At 40.5% G+C, this 22,819-nt stretch overlaps 1 protein-coding gene and 1 pseudogene across 11 annotated transcripts in view; both read left to right on the forward strand.

Annotated features, from left to right (window-relative positions):
- Nucleotides 1-22,819, forward strand: part of MAP7 (microtubule associated protein 7) — a 179,177-nt gene that overhangs the window by 119,111 nt on the left and 37,247 nt on the right. For all 11 annotated transcript variants that reach the window (XM_044924186.2, XM_044924189.2, XM_044924183.2 and 8 more), the window contains exon 3: nucleotides 8,305-8,382. In XM_044924186.2, the coding sequence (XP_044780121.2) occupies nucleotides 8,305-8,382 (78 nt within the window). The remainder of the gene's footprint in view (nucleotides 1-8,304; nucleotides 8,383-22,819) is intronic.
- Nucleotides 5,365-5,880, forward strand: LOC112587411 (annotated as a pseudogene).

Below are 22,819 nucleotides of genomic sequence, written 5' to 3' on the forward strand. Positions count from 1 at the left end.
GTGGAAATAACTGTATCTAGCCCCATAGAAAACATTCCCTGTCCCGCCTAGTTTTGTGGGGCCTTTTTTCCTGTGTGGAGGAGGTCTTGAACAGAGCAGATAAGTCTGCCTTGCCATTCAGATGATGTATAGCAGGTACAATTACAAGTACTACATTTGCTGCCATTAGTAGCAAATGATATATAGTTTCAGTGGAGTTTTAATTCACAGGCTGAGATTTTCCCCATTTAGTCAGTTTACATTTTCATTCATTTATCCGTCTATGTATCCACCCAAAGCCCAGCCAACATGTAATGTTTCTTGAGTAATCGCCCAGTGTTGGGGGACCCTGAGAGATACTGTGTGAGCAAAGCAACAGGGCCACTGTCCTCACAGGGTTATTCTAGTGGACCTTCTTACCCTGTACTCCAGTGGACATCCTTGTAGAAGCAGAAGCTGTTTAGCATGAAAATCCCCTTTGTTTTATCGTGAGAATTGAACATAGCTAATGGTTTATACTGATTTTCCCTTATTCTCTCCATCAACCATCATTTCTAATTCCTTTCATTCTTTACTGTGCAATTTATACTTTTATATCCTGATAATTTGTTTATTCATCTGGTAATAGCACTGTGTAGGTACTAGGAATATATATTGAAAGACAATCCTACTCTCTAGCTGACAAGTATAGTAGAAAAAAATCAGTATATGAATAGATCATTCTAACATACTATTTCCATTGAGAGAAGAGAGAGATGCAGAGTGCATGGAAATATAGAGGCCAAAAGAAAAATCTTTTCTACCCCAATTGACTGTCTCTTCATAGAACTATTTGATTTATATTGCTAGAGTCAAGTTCAGTGAGGAGACGTTTCATTTCAGATTGTGTCTTTTAAGTATACTGTGTCTGCTTTCTTGTATATACACATAAGCACAGATATATCAAAGACTCTTATTTTTAAAACCACCGTGTTATTTTCCTGAGTATCTCTGAAGATGATATCAGAGGTTCCATGTTGGAGTTATAGGTTTGAGTAAAACCTTTTGATTTTATGAGATATGAGTCATGGGAACGTCTGTCTAAAGCATTTTTATTTTATTTTCTTCCTTCAGGAACTTAAAGGACATGCTCTTTGGGGGGTATTTTGAGTATTGCCCTAACCAAATGCGAATATCCTGACAGTAGTTGTTCGGATAGGAGTCAAGGTATAGTGAGTTCTTATTAAAGAGCCTTGTCACAGTGAGTTTGTTTTTCTTGATCTTTGAGGGTCACGCTTTAGTTCCAGTTTTTTCAGGATTGTACATGTTTTCACATGTAACCACAGGCTATTCTCAGCATGCCCTTTGACTCTCAAAAGTCCCCTGGTTTGGGCGGTCCCTTTACTTTTCAGTTACCACAGGTAGAAGGTTGGATGCAGAATGTAGGTGCAAGTGTGTCTCCTCTGAAATCCTATTTCTCTTAAAAACTTTTCCTTCTAAGAATTAAGTAACAATTCTAACTGTTAGATCTATTGGGAAACAGTGTGAAATATTCATGATGTCAAACTATTTTCTCTACCTTCATTTTGTTCCAGAAAAAAAGTGATATGAGGAGAGAAATGAGATGGAGAAAAAAAAATTTCAGAAAATTTGCTATTTACTTGCAATTATTCAATTGTATTTTTTTTCTGAAATCCTACCTTTAAAGGTCATTTTTAATCAGTTTTTAATTATTAAACCTTAGAATTGTAATCACTAGTATTTCCTAATACTTTTTAAAAAATCTATTGTCAAATACAAGTTTGGTATGAGTTTGCCCTCACAGTGAATGTTAATTCCATTAACGTTTAGAGTGTGTAGGCTCCAAACGTTAGCCAAGATTGCTGGCTCATTTGTTCTTTCATTTAATAAATATTTGTTGAATGCCCTCCTTTCTGCCAGGTATAGTCCTAGGCTTTGGGAATATAGCAATGAACAAAACTGACCAGGCTCTGCTCCGCCCTACCCATATTCACAGCCGTCTTTAATCTGCCACAGGGTGTTTATTAACATTCCGGTAACAAAGTGACCTTCTTATTAATGTGACCAGAAGGATGGAAACTGAATACCTTTTTCACTCTACAGTGTTTTTTAGTGCCAGGTCCAGAAACCAACCAAAATCGTCTAGCATATGATAGTCACTATGCACATTATATTTTAGAAATGTGTTGTATTTGTTCTTTACTTTCTCAAATCGAATTCTAAATAAATAGTGGTTGAGATCAGTGCTGAAGTGACAAAGGTGGCCAGGGAGAATTATTGAACTCATAAGCATTGGCCTTATTTATACTGTTTATTGATATATCTTTATAGCACTATATACAGCCTGGTTTCTGAGGTGCTGGTGTTACCAGACAGAATACAGTTTATTACATGTGAAGAGTGTAATTTTCATATGGAGTGATATCATAGAAATCAGAGGTAAACTAGGCCCTTTCTTTATGCATCTAAAAGGCAAGTGTTCCTTTGCATAATTGGGTGTTGCCTCATGACTGCAGCAACACCAGGTGTTGACTTGGGACTCTCAGGGTTGTTTGGGGTGGAAGACAGATCTTAACGACCCAGATAATCACGATGGTGTGATCACTCACCTAGAGCCAGACATCCTGGAATGTGAAGTCAAGTGGGCCTTGGAAAGCATCATTACAAATAAAGCTAGTGGAGGTGATGGAATTCCAGTGGAGCTATTTCAAATCCTGAAAGATGATGCTGTGAAAGTGCTGCACTCAGTATGCCAGCAAATTTGGAAAATTCAGCAGTGGCCACAGGACTGGAAAAGGTCAGTTTTCATTCCAATCCCAAAGAAAGGCAATGCCAAAGAATGCTCAAACTACTGCACAATTGCACTCATCTCACACGCTAGTAAAGTAATGCTCAAAATTCTCCAAGCCAGGCTTCAGCAACACATGAACCGTGAACTTCCTGATGTTCAAGCTGGTTTTAGAAAAGGCAGAGGAACCAGAGATCAAATTGCCAACATCCGCTGGATCATGGAAAAAGCAAGAGAGTTCCAGTAAAACATCTATTTCTGCTTTATTGACTATGCCAAAGCCTTTGACTGTGTGGATCACAATAAACTGTGGACAATTCTGAAAGAGATGGGAATACCAGACCACCTGACCTGCCTCTTGAGAAATCTGTATGCAGGTCAGGAAGCAACAGTTAGAAATGGACATGGAACAACAGACTGGTTCCAAATAGGAAAAGGAGTACGTCAAGGCTGTATATTGTCACCCTGCTTATTTAACTTCTATGCAGAGTACATCATGAGGAACGCTGGACTGGAAGAAACACAGGCTGGAATCAAGATTGCCAGGAGAAATATCAATAACCTCAGATATGCAGATGACACCACCCTTATGGCAGAAAGTGAAGAGGAACTCAAAAGCCTCTTGATGAAGGTGAAAGTGGAGAGTGAAAAAGTGGGCTTAAAGCTCAACATTCAGAAAACGAAGATCATGGCATCTGGCCCCATCACTTCATGGGAAATAGATGGGGAAACAGTGGAAACAGTGTCAGACTTTGTTTTTTAGGGCTCCAAAATCACTGCAGATGGTGACTGCAGCCATGAAATTAAAAAACGCTTACTCCTTGGAAGGAAAGTTATGTCCAACCTAGATAGCATATTCAAAAGCAGAGACATTATTTTGCCAACAAAGGTCCGTCTAGTCAAGGCTATGGTTTTTCCTGTGGTCATGTATGGATGTGAGAGATGGACTGTGAAGAAGGCTGAGCGCCGAAGAAGTGATGCTTTTGAACTGTGGTGTTGGAGAAGACTCTTGAGAGTCCCTTGGACTGCAAGGAGATCCAACCAGTCCATTCTGAAGGAGATCAGCCCTGGGATTTCTTTGGAAGGAATGATGCTGAAGCTGAAACTCCAGTACTTTGGCCACCTCATGCGAAGAGTTGACTCATTGGAAAAGACTCTGATGCTGGGAGGGATTGGGGGCAGGAGGAGAAGGGGACGACAGAGGATGAGATGGCTGCATGGCATCACTGACTCGATGGACGTGAGTCTGGGTGAACTCCGGGAGTTGGTGATGGACAGGGAGGCCTGGCATGCTGCGATTCATGGGGTCGCAAAGAGTTGGACACGACTGAGCAACTGAACTGAACTGGGGTGGAAGAGGGTAGGTGAGGATGACTATGTTGTTATTAAAAACTCCTTATGAAAATTTTTGTCAAAATTTGTGTGAAATATGTAGAAATGTCATATACTCTGTATTCTATGAGCAGAATTTTACTTCATTGTCTCTATTTATATACTTTCTATAATGTGCCCATGTAACTTTTATAAATAAAAGTTATTTATATTATTTTAGTTATTATGGTTTTCAAGTTTCATAATAAGTGCAAAGTTTTCATAAAGGAGTAAAACCTCACTATTAAAGGACTTTTTTTAAGCAATAAGTAATTGCTAGAAGTCTTGCTTCTAACTTCATTTTGGCTTGGGTTCTTAGATAATTTTTTTTCTTCAAAATATCATTTCGATAGGGCTGTCATTTCCAAAAACAAACGACAGCAAAGCTCCCCTGTCTGTGACCGTTAACAAAGTGCCTAAGGCGGTCTGCGTGCCTCTTTTCTAGTGTCAGAAGAAAACCTTTTGGGACCAAAGGCTGTATTTTTCTACATAAAAAATATTTGAAACCTCATAAATGATTAGCAAATGGGGGAAATATCATAATGAATATGAGCTAGTTAGGGGTTCATATTATCAATTTAAAAAAAAATACCTTAAAGCAAAGGAAAAACACAAAATATCATCTCCTGGTCCTGCCCATGACCCCACTGCTAGGTTTATGCAGCTTCTAATGCACTTTCATACAGTTTTATTTCTCTTAAATGTTCAAATTCTGTAACATTTAGGAGGCATTTGGGATGCAAGGCCTTTAAATCTGTTGAAGTACTACTATGTTGTCTCTAAAGTATTATTCCAGTAGGTTTTTCTTTTTAATGTGAGCTTTTAAATTGTTAATTTAATAGCAAGGAAAAGAATGCTGATTTTAAGTGTGATTATTATCATCACCATTGTTATCATTACTATGCTTTTGTTTTTATTTAGCAACAGCAGAGTGAGCGTATTTTTATAGACCTCTGCTGGAAAGCCATTAGTGGCATCTCACTCACAGCAAAACCCAAAGTCCTCACCAGGACCCCAGCCTCTGGCCCCATCGCTTAAATGATCTCACTCTGCTCCAGTGGCTCAGATCTTCATGTCGTTTCTTGAACATCTTAGGTACTTGCGACCGCAGGGCCTTTGCACTTGCTTTTCACCTCTTGGAATGTCTGCACAGACAGCTCCCTTATTTCCATCAAGTTTTTACACATAAAAGCTACCATCAAGTTAGAATTCCCTTGGCACCTATCCAAAATGCCGCTTTCCGGCCTTCAAGATGTCGAAGCGAGGACGTGGTGGGTCCTCTGGTGCGAAATTCCAGATTTCCTTGGGTCTTCCAGTCGGAGCCGTGATTAACTGTGCTGACAACACAGGAGCCAAAAATCTATATATCATCTCTGTGAAGGGGATCAAGGGACGATTGAATAGACTTCCTGCTGCTGGTGTGGGTGACATGGTGATGGCCACAGTCAAGAAAGGCAAACCAGAGCTCCGAAAGAAGGTACATCCAGCGGTGGTAATTCGACAATGAAAGTCATACCAGAGAAAAGATGGTGTGTTTCTTTACTTTGAAGATAATGCAGGGGTCATAGTAAACAATAAAGGCGAGATGAAAGGTTCTGCCATCACAGGACCAGTCGCAAAGGAATGTGCAGACTTGTGGCCCAGGATTGCATCCAATGCTGGCAGCATTGCATGATTCTTTGGTGTGTTTGTAAAAAAAATAAAAATTATTTGCTCCCAAAAAAAAAAAAAAAAAGCCCAACCTTCCATCCCTGCCATTTCACAGTCCGTTTTGTTGCTTTGTTATCTCCTTAACATTTATCTCAGTCTAACATTCAGTGGTAAAGAACCTCCTGCCAATGCAGGAGATGTGGGCTCAATCCCTGGATTGGGAAGATCCCCTGGAAAAGGAAATGGCAACCCACTCCAGTGTTCTTGCCTGGGAAATCCTATGGACAGAGGAGCCTGGTAGGCTCCAGTCTATGGGGTCGCAAAAGAGTCTGACACAACTTAGCTATTAAGACAAAAACATTCTATGTGCATGCATGCTAAGTCGTCTTTGTCAGGTCCAACTCTGTGCAACCCCGTGGATTGTTGTTGCCAGGCTCCTCTGTCTATGGAATTCTTCAGGCAAGAATACTGGAATGGGTTGCCATTTCCTTCTCCAGAACATTCTATATATTTCCCCTTTTTCCATTCTCTATATTTTACATATATTTTCCCTAAGCAAGCTTTATTTGAGCAGAGATTTCTGACGTTTTTGTTAATAGCTCTCCTTTCAGCACATAAAACACTGCCTGATCACAGTAGATATTTAGTGTATTCAATTAATGCAGATAGTTACTGAGATTTATGAAGTGCTAGGCACTGTGCTAATGCTGTTATAAGCATCATTTTATTTAATCCATATGGTGATGTTAGATAGGGTCTATTTTATCCTCATAGACAACCAGTAAAAACCCATGAAACCGATGTCACAGCTTAAGACTTAGAGAGCTGGGTGAGTAATTCGGCCAAGTCTCATAGCAAGTGAGAGTGACAGAACCAGAAGTGATTTCATGCCTGTCTGATTTCAAAGCTGGGCTCTTCATGTCCAACTGGTGACTGACCATCTATTTAGTAGATAAATTCACTTAGGATTCTATTTGTTGTTAAGGAGCAGACTTTTTTTAATTTAATTTTTTTATTTTTTATTTGGCTGTGCTCTGACTTTTCTCTAGTTGTGGCGAGCGGGGACTACTCTCTAGTTGCAGCACAGACTTCAGGGCACACAGCCCGCAGTAGCTGGGGGATGTGGGCTCAGTAATTGTGGCTCCTGAACTCTAGAGCACAGGCTCAGTAGTTGTGGCGCATGGCTTGGTTACTCCATAGCATGTGGGATCTCTCAAACCAGGGGTCAAACCTGTGTCTCCTGCATTGGCAGACAGATTCTTTACCACTAAGCCACCAGGGAAGCCCCATAATAAAAGTTCAGTGGTTTAGGAACATAAAACCTCATGAATAGTGTTTGATGAAAATAAGCCAAAGGCACAGTTATGTTTTTACATAATTTGTTTTGTCTGTGTGTCTTTTTCTTTTATTTATTTTTTGAGTCTTATTGAGATGCAATTAATACACAGCATCAATTAAACTGTAAGTTTAAGGTGTACAGCATAATGCCTTGACTTGTATTATGACATATTTATTCCAATATATTTAGTTAACATCCAGCATCTTATATAGATATAAAAAGAAAAAAAAGAAAAATGATTTTTTCCCTTGTGATGAGAACTCATAGAATCTAACCTCATATATAATATTTTTATTTATTTATTTATTTTTATTTATTTGGTTGTTGTTTTTATTTATTTTTTATTTTATTTTATTTTTAAACTTTACAATATTGTATTGGTTTTGCCAAATATCGAAATGAATCCACCATACATGTGCTTCCCATCTCAAACCCTCCTCCATCCTCCCTCCCCACACCATCCCCCCGGGTCGTCCCAGTGCACTAGCCCCAAGCATCCAGTATCGTGCATGGAACCTGGACTGGCAACTCGTTTCATACATGATATTCTACATGTTTCAATGCCATTCTCCCAAATCTTGCCACCCTCTCCCTTTCCCACAGAGTCCATAAGACTGTTCTATACATCAGTGTCTCTTTTGCTGTCTTGTATACAGGGTTATTGTTACCATCTTTCTAAATTCCATATATATGTGTTAGTATACTGTATTGGTGTTTTTCTTTCTGGCTTACTTCACTCTGTATAATAGGCTCCAGTTTGATCCACCTCATTAGAACTAATTCAAATGTATTCTTTTTAATGGCTGAGTAATACTCCATTGTGTATATGTACCACAGCTTTCTTATCCATTCATCTGCTGATGGACATCTAGGTTGCTTCCATGTCCTGGCTATTATAAACAGTGCTGCGATGAACATTGGGGTACACGTGTCCCTTTCCCTTCTGGTTTCCTCAGTGTGTATGCATATATAATATTTTTAAATTGCAGAAAATACTGGGAAATTCTCAGGAAAATTATAATAAAGTACATCACTACAAGTATGGTCGTAATTGTTGTAATGTTACTATAGGTAAGATATAGTAACAATTCATTCATCAGATGTACCAGACAGATATTTATCAGTGTATATCATTTTTAAAAATCTGCTCCTCTTATGTCTCCCATCTCCTTTTCAGACCCGCCACCTGTGCTGCGTGTTGATGACCGGCAGAGGCTCGCGAGGGAGCGGCGTGAGGAGCGGGAGAAGCAGCTAGGTATGTCCCTTTCAAAGACACTGTTGTTGAAATGTTACTTTTTCCCCCCTAGGATCATGGACACTTAACACTGAGCAAACGGACATTTCTATAATAGCCATGCTCTCTTGCATGCCTTTGTGAGTTTTGCTGCTGGATTGGGAGACAGAATTTAGTATGTGATATAAACATAGAGCCAAATTTTTACCCACAATGAAGTCCAGCCCAAGATTAGGGAGATTTTCATTTCTTGGTGTAAGACAGTTTCATCTGACACTGGAGGAATGTATGTATGAGAGGTGTGATGGCTCAGCTTACATTTTACAACTTAAAAAATATCAGGAAAGTAAGCATAGGGTTCTTTTTATGTGCCCAGTTATGAGACTGTTAGTGCTAGGGCACTCACTGCTTTCCACGTTAAAAGAACACTGCTGCTGAATTTATAGACAGATGCTACCGGTATGCTGCCAGGAAAAACACAAGACCTGAGCTGCAATGTCTGACTTTTCTTTTGTTACCCAAGGCCCTTGCAAAAGTTTAACAACTGCAGTATTTGCCACACAATTAGCTAGAAAGCTGGGTCACGGGACTCGCTGATCAGGAAGCCAAGATCCAAGCACTCAGCAATCATCTTCTAGAGCACTGAGCAAGGATATTGGTGCCAGCTCCTCCTTTGCCTGAATGTCCATTTATGCAAAGTTTGCCAAGACAGGATATTCTCTTTATGTGCCTTGGAAAGATGAAATGTCTAGTCATGTGTCTCAGTGTTTCCAGGGTGTCTGATACTTTAAAACCAGAACTGACTTAGGTTGTCACAATCTTTCCAGTGGATGACTTATAACTTTTCTAAAGTTCTACTGCATTTTATAAGAGTTAGTGTTTCAGTTGGAGAACCCAGCCCCATATCCCATCTCTGATTATTTGTATTCAAGAACCCAGATTTGTGGAGTTCATTGGATGCTGGTTTTCCAAAGTCTGTTGACATTGTTTACATTCTTTGAACACAGGCCTCTTTCTCTCCCTTGCCATCATGGTCATGTGAGGTCATTTCTTCTGCTGCCAAGGTTTTTCCAACACAAATTTCAATGACTTGCTGGAAGTTAACAAGCCGCATTTCTCTGTGTTTAAAGTTTGCGCCTACGCTTGAAGTTCCCCACCTCTGGGAGGTCTCCTTCCAGCTGGTAGGTTCCTGGAAACAGGGCTACCTGTGGCGTGTTCCACTCCTCTCTGCTTGGAGAGCTGTGCAGTCTGGATTTCTTCCTTTTATGAACTGTGCCTACTGCTCCCCAGGCAAGGTCAATTTGACAAGTGGATCAGAACTGAGAGGGAAAGAAAGGCAGAGCTACAGAAGCAAGAAGAGATTCCAGATGAGCATAAAGCAGCAGGCTGCTGCTCCAGAAAGTGAAAGTGAAGTCGCTCAGTTGTGTCCGACTTTTTGCAACCCTATGGACTGTAGCCTACCAGGCTTCTCCGTCCATGGGATTTTCCAGGCAAGAGTACTAGAGTGGGTTGCCTTTTCCTTCTCCAGAGGATCTTCCCAACCCAGGGATCGAACCCAGGTCTCCTGCATTGCAGGCAGATGCTTTACCCTCTGAGCCACCAGGGAAGCTGCTCCAGGGTGGTTGGTATTTACACTCTGGTTTTGAATCCATCCAAACAAGGAAAAGCACTCTCCCCCATCCACCCCATCCCTGTTGGGTTAGGCTTCACCCTATTAAATGTCTCCTTACCATTGCAATGTGGATTCATAGCTGCCTGAGTTAAAGGAGCTCCATAGGGTGAGGAGACTATTCCTTTATGATTTAAATCCCATCAAGAATTAGCTTTTACACCTTAACTCATGTCTTTCCATTCGGGTTTCTTTGTCTTTCAAATCCAGGTGTTACTAGTTTTATCATGGAAAGCATGATTATGCTGGTCACACAATAATGATTTCCCTTCTTATGCTATAAAGTTGTATAGCTCTGAGCCTGCAGATTCCCTCTGTAAGTTGCCTTGCTTTATCTGTTAAGTGGCTGGGTTTTTTCTTAATATATAACCCCATATTTTAAATCATATTTCAGACCATACATCAATGGTGTAGAACATGCATCATTAATTTATATATTTTAAAACTGCTATTTGCCAGGCATATAGCATATTTGCTATATGCAAACAAGATGAATAAAGGTTGAGACCCAGCCCTCCAGGGTTAGCTGCAGTCTAGTGGGAGGTGGGAGAGGGTAGATAAGCACACAGCAATTCTAATAGAGGATGGTATTGAAGGAGTGCACACATGGGGCATTGAGAACCCACAGAAGAACCTAACCCAGCCTGGGGATGTCAGGGACCACCTGAGCTTCCAGCTAGAGGATGAACAGAGTCATCCAGGGAACTAGAAGAGATGGGGACTGCAGAGCAGTGGTGCGAGGACAGGTGGCAAAAGGGGATTTGGTAACAGACCCAACATCTGTTCATCATCAGATTAATATATGGTTCAAAGTAAAGTTCAAATTATTATATTATCCTGTAGTCACAACTTATTTGGTGAGCCAGTAGCTCAGACAATAAAGCATCTGCCTGCAATGCGGGAGACCTGGGTTCTATCCCTGGGTTGGGAAGGTCCCCTGGAGAAGGAAATGGCAACCCACTCCAGTATTCTTGCCTGGAAAATTCCATGGACAGAGGAGCCTGGCAGGCTACAGTCCATGGGGTTGTAAAGAGTTGAACACAACTGAGCGACTAGCACACCCAGCATATTCTAGGCTTTGTTTTTCTTCCTTCTTACCCCTGCTGTATTTAATACTACAGTTTCCTTACATTTGATCTCTTTTCTTGTTGTTGACAGTCATAGTTTTAATGAAGTAGCATTTTATTTATTGTATTTATATTTTATTTTACTCTGCACTTTTATTTTTATGTTCTTATTTTTTTCTGCATTAATTGTATTTTCTTTAAAAATTTTAAACCAATGTGTTTTGGCCTATTCTTTTCCACTTAAGTTCTCTGAGTAGAAATTAATCTTCAGAAATACACAAACATGGAAATGTGCCCTTACGTTTGTGAAAGAGTCATCTAAAATCTAGCATCTGATTTAAGCTGTGCCTTAGAATACAAAAGGGCTATTTCTAAAAAATTTTAGTACTAAGAGAAGATCAAAGGGCATCTGATAAACTACCCATAAACTGCTTAGCAGAAACTATGATGGCAGTGGAATAGTGTTTTTTAAAAAATGGCAGGTAGGGTGGAGGAGTGGCTATTATCTCAAAGATCTTTGGAGTGTGCTTTTTGAAAACACAAAAGCAGTTGATAATATCAACTATTATCAAGCTTTCAAAGTTTAAAGCTTTCCAAGTATAAAGGAAAAAAAAGAATACATCTCAGAAATTCCAACAAAGCAAAGTTGAAAGCAATTGGCTGGTGAGATTGATTATTTACTGTTGAATGTAGGCTGAAATTAATATTGAAATCATTGAAGTTCTTTTTTTTAAGACCACATTTTAAAAAGCAAAGTAGAAAGAAGGAGAATAAAGATCTTTGCTTTGGGTGACATGTCATGTCTGTATTGTTTTGCAAACAGAGGGTCTGTTAATAACTTTCTGTGGGTTAAATCTCTGAGTCATGCTTTAATGCATTGTGATAGGATTATGTCATGTGGCCTGCTGTTTCTACATTATCCTTCAATTTATCACATAAAATCAGGCATAATTCTTGAAGTGAGGGACTGTTCTGTTCATTTGGTTGGGCATATATACTCTGAAAGCTTTATTTTTCTGCCTTTTTAAAAGGCTTTCTCATGAAGAAATGTTCTCAACTAGTCTATTTCATCTGACTCTAATTCAGGCCATTCCTTCAAACTTCTCTCTTGACTTCTGCATATTTTTTACCATCTCTCTTCTAAGCTTTAATTTTGTTTTTTTCCTGGGCTAGGTGGGGAGAATAGTATTTGTTCTCATGATTTCTGCTCTCCTGTGTTGATATTATGGGTTCCACATTCCCAACTCACTCTTTAAGGTAGTAGACGCTTTCCTATTGTCTAAAACTCAACTTCTATACAGTAAGTTGTCCATCAACTTTCACTCCTCTGAGTAATTGCTGTGTACCAGTCAGTTGCACCAATATGCCTTCCACCCTTCCCCACCCCCACAGCATTATTTTTTCAGTCTTTTTTTTTTCCTTTATACTTTCTGCTGCTGCTGGAGGCACTGGCATCTTTCTGACTCCCAGCCTTAACTACTGAATCTTTCGCAGGATAAAATGTTCTCTGCCTGGTGGTCCAGTGCTGTGCACTGCCTAGTCTCCACGCTGGCCTGTTGAGCCACTTGTAGGTGCCACTGGTCAGTCTGGACTCAGCCTAGTCCTCTAGCGGTGGCCTCGGGCTTGTAGGTGGAGGTTGTCTCACAGCCTGTCGCTAAACCCACATAGTCACAGTCCAGTGCTCCTCTGTCTTCAACAGAGGTCTCAGATCCTTGCCTTTAAATTTGCTGCTTCTGCTATCATCCTACTGCAGACTTAAATAAATTTAGATTTTAGTTACCCAAAAGTGTCTCACTGATGTACTTGGTCCAGCTCTGTCACATTCAGTACCAGTCCTTCTTTTTGAAGCCTTCCTAGTTTTTATGATCTTTTCCCTCTTGGAAACTCTCATTTTCTTACTATATATTGTACCTTGCGTAACTATCGTGTTTTAGCTATTTTATATGTTATTGAACTTTTCTAGTGGGACTTTATGGAACTTTCTAGTTGTATATATTTCAAGCTTTTAAAGAATATGGTCATAGTTTTCTAATTCTTTTTATCCCAGTACATAGGGCTAAATATAAAACAGATGCATAATTTTATGACTATCCTCAAGCCTTTAATTAAATACTAATAATATTAATAATAATCATGTTAATTGAGCACTGACTATGGGCAAAGCAAAGTTCTAAGCACTTCACTCTGTATTATCCCGTTTAGGAGCAAATTAACACAATGGTTGTACTTTCTGTTGTGTAAGCCTGCCATAGTTGCTGATGTAAGTTATTTTATGCATTGTCTTTTATTTTTTTAAAAATGCAATGGGATAATTTAGCTTAAGGAAGGAACTGAACCTTTAAAAACGGGATAGTTAATGGACCCTTGTTTTTCTTTCTGCCATATCAGCTGTTTATGTACAGGGTCACCAAGGTCCATGTTTACATTCTTCAACAAATGGCAATGCTGTTAAATAGAGAGCAGTCCCTGTGCTTTGGATTCAGGTGGTGGATTTTCTCAGGTTTCAGAGCTGGGCACATACGCAGCTCTCAGGTAGCGGAAGAGCCCTTCTGCTCCCACGTATAAGCAGGGAGCGCGCATGCTGCAGTCACTGTCCACTTGACATAGAACCAGAGGCTAAAGGTAAGTGTTGGAGCAGATTCTGACATCTTTTTGAAAATAGTTTGTGGCATTGACCGTTTGTTAACCTTGGAGTCATTAAGAGTCTGTAAGAACTTGGAATAGATCCTGGTTACTAACCTGTCTTCTAAAACATCTGCAAGAATCAAAGCATGTGAAATTTATGTGATATAAATTTTTGACTTTAGTAAAGTAATACCACCACCACTACCACCACCTCCTTTTTTAAGAAGCTATTTCTTGCTATTTTAATTCACGTATTCATTCACCTAGTATTTGATGTGGGGTCACTATTGAGCTAGAAATCCTGGGGCTATTGAAGTGAAAGATCAATTTTCTAACCTCCTAGAACTTACATTGCTATGCCCTCCACCTGGAATATTTGGCCTGAGAGATGCATGTAAATAATTTTCTCTCCTCCTTCAGGTATTGTTTAAATGCCATCTCTTTAGTGATGCCTTCCCTGGCCATCTTCCTCAGATTTGCAGCTCCCCAAACTAGCAACCTCTGTTTTTCTCCATGTCATCTGCAACATCTAAACATGTATATATTGATATTCTACTTGTTTATTGTCTTGTCTGCTTTCACTGGAATATAAGCTTATTATAAGAAAGGACTTATGTCATTTTTTTTTAACTTCTGTAGCCTAGTACCTAGAAAAGTGCCTGGCACATAGTTGATGTCTAACAGCTGTTGGTTGAATGGTAAGCGAATAGTCTGTGCATTTCAATGTATGTGCCGCAGGTATACTGCAAATTAGTTAGATATTACCAAATTATCAGGTAATATCTGTCCTTATAAATCCAGTCAAACAAGTATGAAAATCTCATTCTTAAGCAGTTTCTCAGTTAGATGAACAAGGACACAAAGATAATCTATATAATGGTTGTACCTTGAAACTACTTGGTGTTCGTATATGTTATGAAACTAATAATCCTACAGTATGCTGACAAATTCTAAGGAATATATGAGGAATATTGAGCAGGCAAGTAGTCTTCTGTGTTTAGGAAGATATAAGGTTTCCCTTTTTGAAGGTGATACAGATTAAGTTTGAGGTAAGACTCTGATGCTGGGAGGGATTGGGGGCAGGAGGAGAAGGGGACGACAGAGGATGAGATGGCTGGATGGCATCACTGACTTGATGGACGTGAGTCTCAGTGAACTCCGGGAGTTGGTGATGGACAGGGAGGCCTGGCGTGCTGCGATTCATGGGGTCGCAAAAAGTCAGACACGACTGAGCTGATCTGATCTGATCTGATCTGATCTGATGGATCAGAGGCTTTTGAGAGTCTGTAAAATCATGAAAGATTATCAGTGAATTGTATGATTGACTCCTATAGCTCATGAAGAAAAAAATTAAATTTCTCAACTCTCTCATTCAGTTCATTCATATTGGGTTTTGTGGCTAAGTTCAAAGCTGTGCAAGATATCTGTCAGAATGTAATATATTAGAAACAACCATAAGATAATACAAAAAAGATTTTGATGTTCAATTAGATTATATTTGCCTTGTTTCTCAGATAAATTCACCAGACTTTCTTGCCCCTCCAGTCATAACTTGTCTGCTTTGCCTCTCTTCCCACTCCCAGTTTCAGCGTGTTGCCAACTCAGGGGCAGCAGTGTTACTAAGAGTGTGGTCAAGACATACATGATCATTTCAATCTGGCTTAGAATGTTCGTCTCAAAAATGTTGATAGAGTAGAATTAATTAGTAAACAACCAGTGATGCTGTACTCTGATTAGAATCACAAGTGAAATTGTCCCTGGTTTCATACTTCACATTATCATTGCTAGACATATAAGGAAGTCATTGGTTTTGACAAAACTGTCCTCAGTACACACACACACCCCCCAAAAACCCAGGCTTTGGGCTTTGGGAAAGCAGTCTTTCTAGTCCAAATATATGCTGGATAAAACTTTGACAGATCTGTGGTCACCTGTGGCTTCTGGTTTCCTAAAGTTGTCTCTTGATGAATAGTGTACAAAATCTCGCAAGGCTGCCAGGCAGGCTGTGAACAGCCAAGGGTCAGAGTCCACGTGAGTGGGAGGCATGCAGACACGAGCGCATAGTGCAGCATTGCGTCAGGAGTCAGGCACAGGACTGGGAAGAATCAACGCTTGTTGTGGAATGGATTCAATAACTCACAGGCTGAAGCTTTAACCTCAGGTGAATCACTGTGACTAAGCAGCCATTATTTATTTCTCCCAAGTTTACTTTGCCTGTAAAGCTGACAGTCTTAAAGCCTGAAAAGTAAGGGGTCTTGTAAACGGATGATGAAGGCCAAGAGTGATGTGAGAAAATCAGGATCTTCACATTGGGTGCCCACTTTCTCCCAGTCTAGAGGAGGAGCCTTAGTCATGGGAGGTATTCCCAATCCTGCCTTTTAGCATAATGGTTCCTTGTTTGTTTGTAGAGTCAGACAGTCCAGAGTTTGGATTCCAGTCCCCCCACTGACTTACTGTGAGACCTCAGGCAGGTTACTTCCCTTCTCTGTAAGTTTAAGAGCAGTGTCTCCCTCGCCAGATGGCTGTGAAGGTAAAGCCTATAAATCACCTGATGTCAGCATAAAGAGCTGAGCCCAGCTCACCATGACGACTGTGATGATAAAGGTGGAGGTGGCAGGTCAAGTGACTCCAGAGACTGACTGACATGCCTGGGACTGGAGAAACCAATGCTTCTGAGCTTCGGGGAGGCAGAGATAGAGGGGCGTTTGTGCTTCCTGGTCTAGTAGGCTGGGCTCAGTAAGACAGCGAGGGAAGAGGATGGCAACATTTTTGGAGGAGTAAAAGTAGATTAGGGTCAAGGCAGTGAGAGTCCGAGGACAATCATTGCTTTGTGTGCTTTAGCAAAACTTTATTGACTTTAGCTGAGGCCTAGCTAAACACTCCATTGAGCCTAGCTCTGACGATAAGAAGTCCTGGCACAGTGTTGCTCTCCTATCTCAAAAGAAAATGTCTTTCACAGGTATAAGCACCTCAGCTCTGCCCTAGCAGCTCAATCTCATTAGTCCACCACTGTGTCCAGGGATGAAGGCAGAGTAGGAAGTCCCCTCAGGCAGGAGACGCAGTGTTGTGGGTATCCTACAAGGTCACCTTTGTTACCAGGCAGTTCTCCAGCGTAATACTCAAATGAGAGGAGAGTGGAAAACAGTTTAAATGACTGGTTGAGAAGGCTTTGAATTAACACTAAGGCTCAATGTAAATCACTTTGCTTGGAGGTCATATAACCCTTTAATTCCTTAGCTCATTCCTCATCAGCCTTACTTTAATCATCTGCTAAACTAGTCATTGTTTTATGTGGGGAAAGACTCAGAAACATGTAAGAGCAGAGTGACTGCCGTCTGGCGTACAGGTAGGAGCGCAGAGGAACTGTGGGAGTGACGCTGGTGCCAGGGAAGGCTTTTCAGAGGAAGAGCCGTTTGACCTAGAACTTGAACGATGACTTAAGTCTGACTGGTGGGAAGAGGTGTTTGGGGCAGGGGTAGCACGTAAAAATGTAGAGGATCATATGGTCAGTCTAAGGAGCTGAACTGGGGGACAGGGGGAACTAACAGATCTTCAAGCAGGACTATGACACTAGGTTTTGTTTGGGAGTGGGGCCGGTGGCAGGAGGAGGGGGGTGTCTGAGAACAGCATGCAGGATGGTTGTAAAGAGGAAATAGACTAAACCCCAGGAGTAAGAAAAACATGAGGGCTTAAATCCAATCGAATCGGAAGGATGAGAGAGAAGACACTAAATTCTGATGTAAAATGAGAAGGTCAGTTGTGGAAGTGTTGAGTTGGGTTGGAGCATCCATGAAGGAGAAATTGAGGGTGACTCCAAGAGATCTTCGTAAACCATTGGGAGGTCATGTATCTGCTTTCAGAGTGGAGAAGGCGGATCAGGTTCTGGTTTGAGGTAGAGATAATGAGTGAGGTTTTGTGATGGATCTGACCAGGAAGTTCAAGAGGAAATTTTAGGCGGGCAGTTGTGAATTTGGAGGAAGTATTGTATAGTAACTGAAAGTACAGGCTTTACAGTCAGAGCTGAATTATAATTTCAACTCTTCCTCTTTTAGACACTGTGATCCTGGGAGAGCTATTTATCTCCTTTGGTTTTTTTTAATTATTATTTCATTTTATCTTTACTGCCAGACAAAATGGAATTATTCCACATTTATTACAATTTTGTTTTCATTTGCCTGATAGCTTTTGTTCATTCATTATTTTATGATTTTTTTTAACACTTTGTTTTAGGTTTGTTTCTTTTAAACAACATGTTGTTGTTCAGTTGCTCAGTTGTGTCCTGCTCTTTGTGACCCCATGGACTGCAGCATGCCGGGCTTCAACATAACTTGGGCGTTTCGGATTTTGGCCTGGTCTAAAAGTCTCAATCTTAACTAAAAGGCTCAGTTTTATTCCTTTTAAACTTTCTTTTTTCCCCTTGCGATGGTAGGGGTAGGGTTGGTGGTGTGGAGGTGTAGAGGTTACATGTACTGAGTCCCTGCTATGTACCCGGCACTGCGCTGAACACTTTATATGTTACCATGGGCTCATCTGGCAACTCTGGCAGGAAGACGGTTGGAGAAAACAAGACCACAGGAGTCCCTCTGTAATGGGAGTGGTGGGAGGGGGGTGGACTCAGGTTCCTGTGAAGCCAGAGCTGCTTCTCTATCCAGTACCTTTCACTTCAAACTCCTTTTAGTTCAGGAGTCACTGTTTCTTAGTACGAGTCAAGTTTCTAAATAGAGTCCAGGTTGACAGTGGATTTCCCCTTTGTGTGTCACTGACCAGCTGTTACAGGGTCACAGAAGTATAACCTTGGTGGCAGCAGCTCAGGGATGGGACTGGATTGTTCATGTCCAGGAGCCACAGTGGGTTTTCATTTCATTTTTATATTATGATCTCAGAGTCCAGGAGAAAATCCTAACGTCACAAGAGCAAAGGTTAATGATATTCATCACAGGTCCTTTTTGGACATGTTATTCTTTCATAGAGCTCTGTGAAATTAGTGATCGTTAATGATTTAAATACTGAATGAGTTGTTATATAGTCTGTTCATACTGCCATAGCAGACTACCATAGAGTGCATGGCTTAAACAACAAATTGTTTTTTCTTAACAATTCCAGAGGCTGGAAAGTTTACGATCAAGGCTCTGGTAGGCTTCCATTCCTGATGAGAGCTCTCTTCCTGGCTCATGGATGGCTGCTTTGTTCTCACCTGGTCTGTCTTCTGAGCATGAAAAGAGAGGGGAGAGAGCTCCCTGGTGTCTCTTTTTATAAGGGAGTAATCATTTGAAAAGACCCTGATGCTGGGAAAGATTGTAGGTGGGAGGAGAAGGGGATGACAGAGGATGAGATGGTTGGATGGCATCACCGACTGGATGGACGTGAGTTTGAGTAAACTCCGGGAGTTGGTGACGGATAAGGAGGAATTTGGTGCTGCTATTCATGGGGTCGCAAAGAGTCGGACACAACTGAGTGACTGAACTGAACTGAATCCTGTTGGATTAGGTCCCTACCCTTATGACCTCATATAATCATGACCATCTCCTGAAGGCCCTAGCTCCAGATACAGTCACTTTGGGCAGTAGAGATTCAATGTACAAATTGCTGGGAGAGGGGACACAATTCAGGCCATAGCAAGTGTTGATTTCTTTTTCTTATGCTCAGAAGCCTCATTTCTTAATGAGAAAATACAAAACTTTGATATTATATATCATCCACAGGGAATATTTTAAGTAACTAAACCTCTTAGGATAAGTTAGCTTTCAGTTCTTACTAAAATATTGAAATCTTTTATGCATTATCCTTCTGTTTAAAGGGTCACAGGATCTGTACTTGGTAATAATCCTGGTGCTCACCACCATTCTCTGCAATAATATGAAACCATTGTTTGCTATTTCACCATTATTTGCCTGTTCTCTGTATGACTGTGTAAAGATGACAATTATTCAAGAAGGCACTGCAATAGGATCTCCACTTCCTGGTAGAAAATAGAAGTGGAAGTTAAGAGTTTGATGAAGAAATGCTCTTCATTTAAAAGATTATTTGGGATAAAACTAATTGTTATTGTTATAATATCTAGCTCTGTTTTGTTTGATAGCACAAGCTTAAGAACTACCTTGAATTTTCTGAATTGAAATTATGGTGACAAATTTGGCAATAATGGCTAATATTTATTGAATGCTTGCCAAGTGCTGAGAACTATTCTAACTGTGTTAGGTGTAATGCTTCTTTTAATCCTCACAGTAAACTCTATGAGAAGGTCCCATATTTAGCCACAATTTACCCTGACAGAAGTGAGGAGTAAGGAAGTTAAGTAATTTGCCTAAGACCACACAGTTAAGGGTGAATGAGTCAAGAAGTACAATTGTTCGCAATGAATCAGGAAGTAATTATTAAGGCCCTTGCTTATACACAAGTTGTGAAAAACAGTATCTGTGTATGTGCACTCAGTGGTGTCTGACTCTTTGAGATCCCATGGACTGTAACTCACCAGGTTCCTCTGTCCATGGAATTTTCCAGGCAAGAATACTGGAGTGGGTTGCCATTTCCTTTTCCAGGGGGTCTTCCGACCCAGGGATCGGACCTGTGTCTCTTTCATCTCCTGCATTGGCAGGCAGGTTCTTTACCAGCTGAGCCACTGGGGAAGCCCTGAAAAACACTAGAGTGAATGGGAGGAAAAGGAAGGGAAATAGTCACTTGCTACACAGAAATCAGAATATAAGAAATGCTTAAGTTTGTGGTAGATGTCATAAGACCTGTGTTGAGCCCTGAAGAGATGAAACTTCTGGAGAAGTTAAGAGCGGTCCTCCATATGCCATCATGGATCACCTGGGATCAAAATAACCTAGGAGGTTTGTTTAAAATGCAGATTGCTAGGCCTCATCCTGGGAGTGGTAAAAATGAACGAGGGTTAGAATCCAGAAATCTGTGCTTTTATGAAACTACTGCCTTAAAGGATGACTGTTTGGACGGAAACAAGGATAGCAACTTTCTCAACAACCACAACCTCGGGAGCAAAGAGATGGGGGAGGTATGGTTTGTTTGAAAGGTACAGTAAGGCCAAAGGTCTCTAGGGAGAATGAAGGGGCCAGGTTGAGGTAGGACTTATTTCACTTAGCATAATATTCTCTAGGTTCATCTGTGTTGTCACAGTGGCAAGATTTCATGATTTTTTATGGCTGAGTGATATCCCATGGCCTGTGTTTACCACATCTTCTTTATCCACTCATCTATTGATACAGACACTTACGTTGCTTCCATGACTTGGTTTTTGTGAATAATGCTGTCCATGTTACTTTTAACATATGTTCTCAGAGTATTTTTTTATTTATTTAATCATTCAGTAAATAGTTATTGAGTGTGTGTGTGCTCAGTCATGCTCTTTGCAACCCTGTGAACTGCAGTCCGCCAGGTTCCTCTGTCCATGAAATTCTCCAGGCAAGAATACTGGAGTGGGTAGCCATTCCTTCATGCTGTGTGCTTTTGCTCAGAGTAAATGTCTAACTTGAGCCTGAGAATTTCTTTAAAACCATGAGATTTGAACATTGGAAGGAAGGAACCTTAAAGATCAGTTTCTTCATGTTTCAAGCCAGAGAAAACGGAAATCCAAATGCAAGTGTCCAGGTCTCACCATGTGTTAACAGCAGGGCTGCTGGGGAAACCCAGATCTCTGTGAGCCACCCTGAGTGATGTCAGAGAACAAGCTCCCCGTGCGTTTGTCCTCCTCCTTTTCTTCCCCTGAAAGGCAAGTCAGCTCACATCCCTTTCAGTGGCTTTGTCTCCTGAAGTGAATAGCTCTGAAAAGACTGAATGGTAGCAGGAATACAGAATCTCTCATATTAAATATCTAGAGGAAGCTAAATGTTCTGAACTTCATTGTTTTTCTCTTAAAAAGCAACATTTTAATGTATATACCATGTAGTGCCCTCCAGGTTTATGCTCTATACTTTGTTTGGATATTTTTGCGTACAGTATTAACAACTAACATTAAAAATGTGTTTAGCTATCATGGCTGAAGGAAGCATCATATTAAAAAAAAAAAAAAAGTTTTGTGCCCGGAAATGAGGAAAGTACATGTATATGTAAAGAAGAAAGGAAGCATTCCATCATTAAATGATATTTTTTTAAGGTCATATAGATTTTTTTTTTTTTTCAGACTGTAAACTTTACTTTGCATTGAGGTATAGCCAGTTAACAATGTAGTGGTAGTTTCAGGTGAACAGCAAAGGGACTCAGCCATCCATACACATGTATCCATTCTATCCCCAAACCCCTCTTCCATCCAGGCTGGCACAGAACATTGAGAAGAGTTCCATGTGCTATACAATAGGTCCTTGTTGGTTATCCATTCTGAATACAGCAGTGTGCACATGACCTTCCCAACCTCCCTAACTATCCCTGCCCCCGGCAACTGTAAGTTCATTTTCTAAGTCTGTGAGTCTCTTTCTGTTTTGTAAGTTCATTCGTATCATTTCTTTTTCGATTCCACATCTAAGGGATGTTATATGATACTTCTCCTTCTCTGTCTGATTCACTTCACTCAGTATGACACTCCCTAGGTCCATCCATTAAACAATATTTTTTGAGCTGTATATTTTCACTCTGTGATAATAATGTCTTGCCTAAATAGATTAGGAGCAATTCAGAGACCAGGTTGGCTGCTCCTTTGATCCCTCACATCCTTTTGCTGACTCAGTGCGATATGCCCATGAGGCGTATCTTTTTTTTTTTATTTTTTATTTTTTTTAAACCTGAAACACTGTATTAGTTTTGCCAAACATCAAAACAAATCTGCCACAGGTATACATGTGCTCCTTGGAATTTTCTCCCAAATCTTTTTTTTTTTAATTAATTTTTATTGGTGTATATGCTAGACAGCATATTAAAAAGCAGAGACATCACTTTGTCAACAAAGGTCTGTCTAGTCAAGGCTGTGGTTTTTCCATTAGTCATGTATGGATGTAAGAGTTGGACTGTAAAGAAAGCTGAGTGCTGAAGAATTGATGCTTTTGAACTGTGGTGTTGGAGAAGACTCTTGAGAGTCCCTTGGACTGCAAGGAGATCCAACCAGTCCATTCTAAAGGAGATCAGTCCTGGGTGTTCATTGGAAGGACTG

Source organism: Bubalus bubalis, chromosome 10, assembly GCF_019923935.1.
Source record: "Bubalus bubalis isolate 160015118507 breed Murrah chromosome 10, NDDB_SH_1, whole genome shotgun sequence".
NCBI lineage: Eukaryota > Metazoa > Chordata > Mammalia > Artiodactyla > Bovidae > Bubalus > Bubalus bubalis.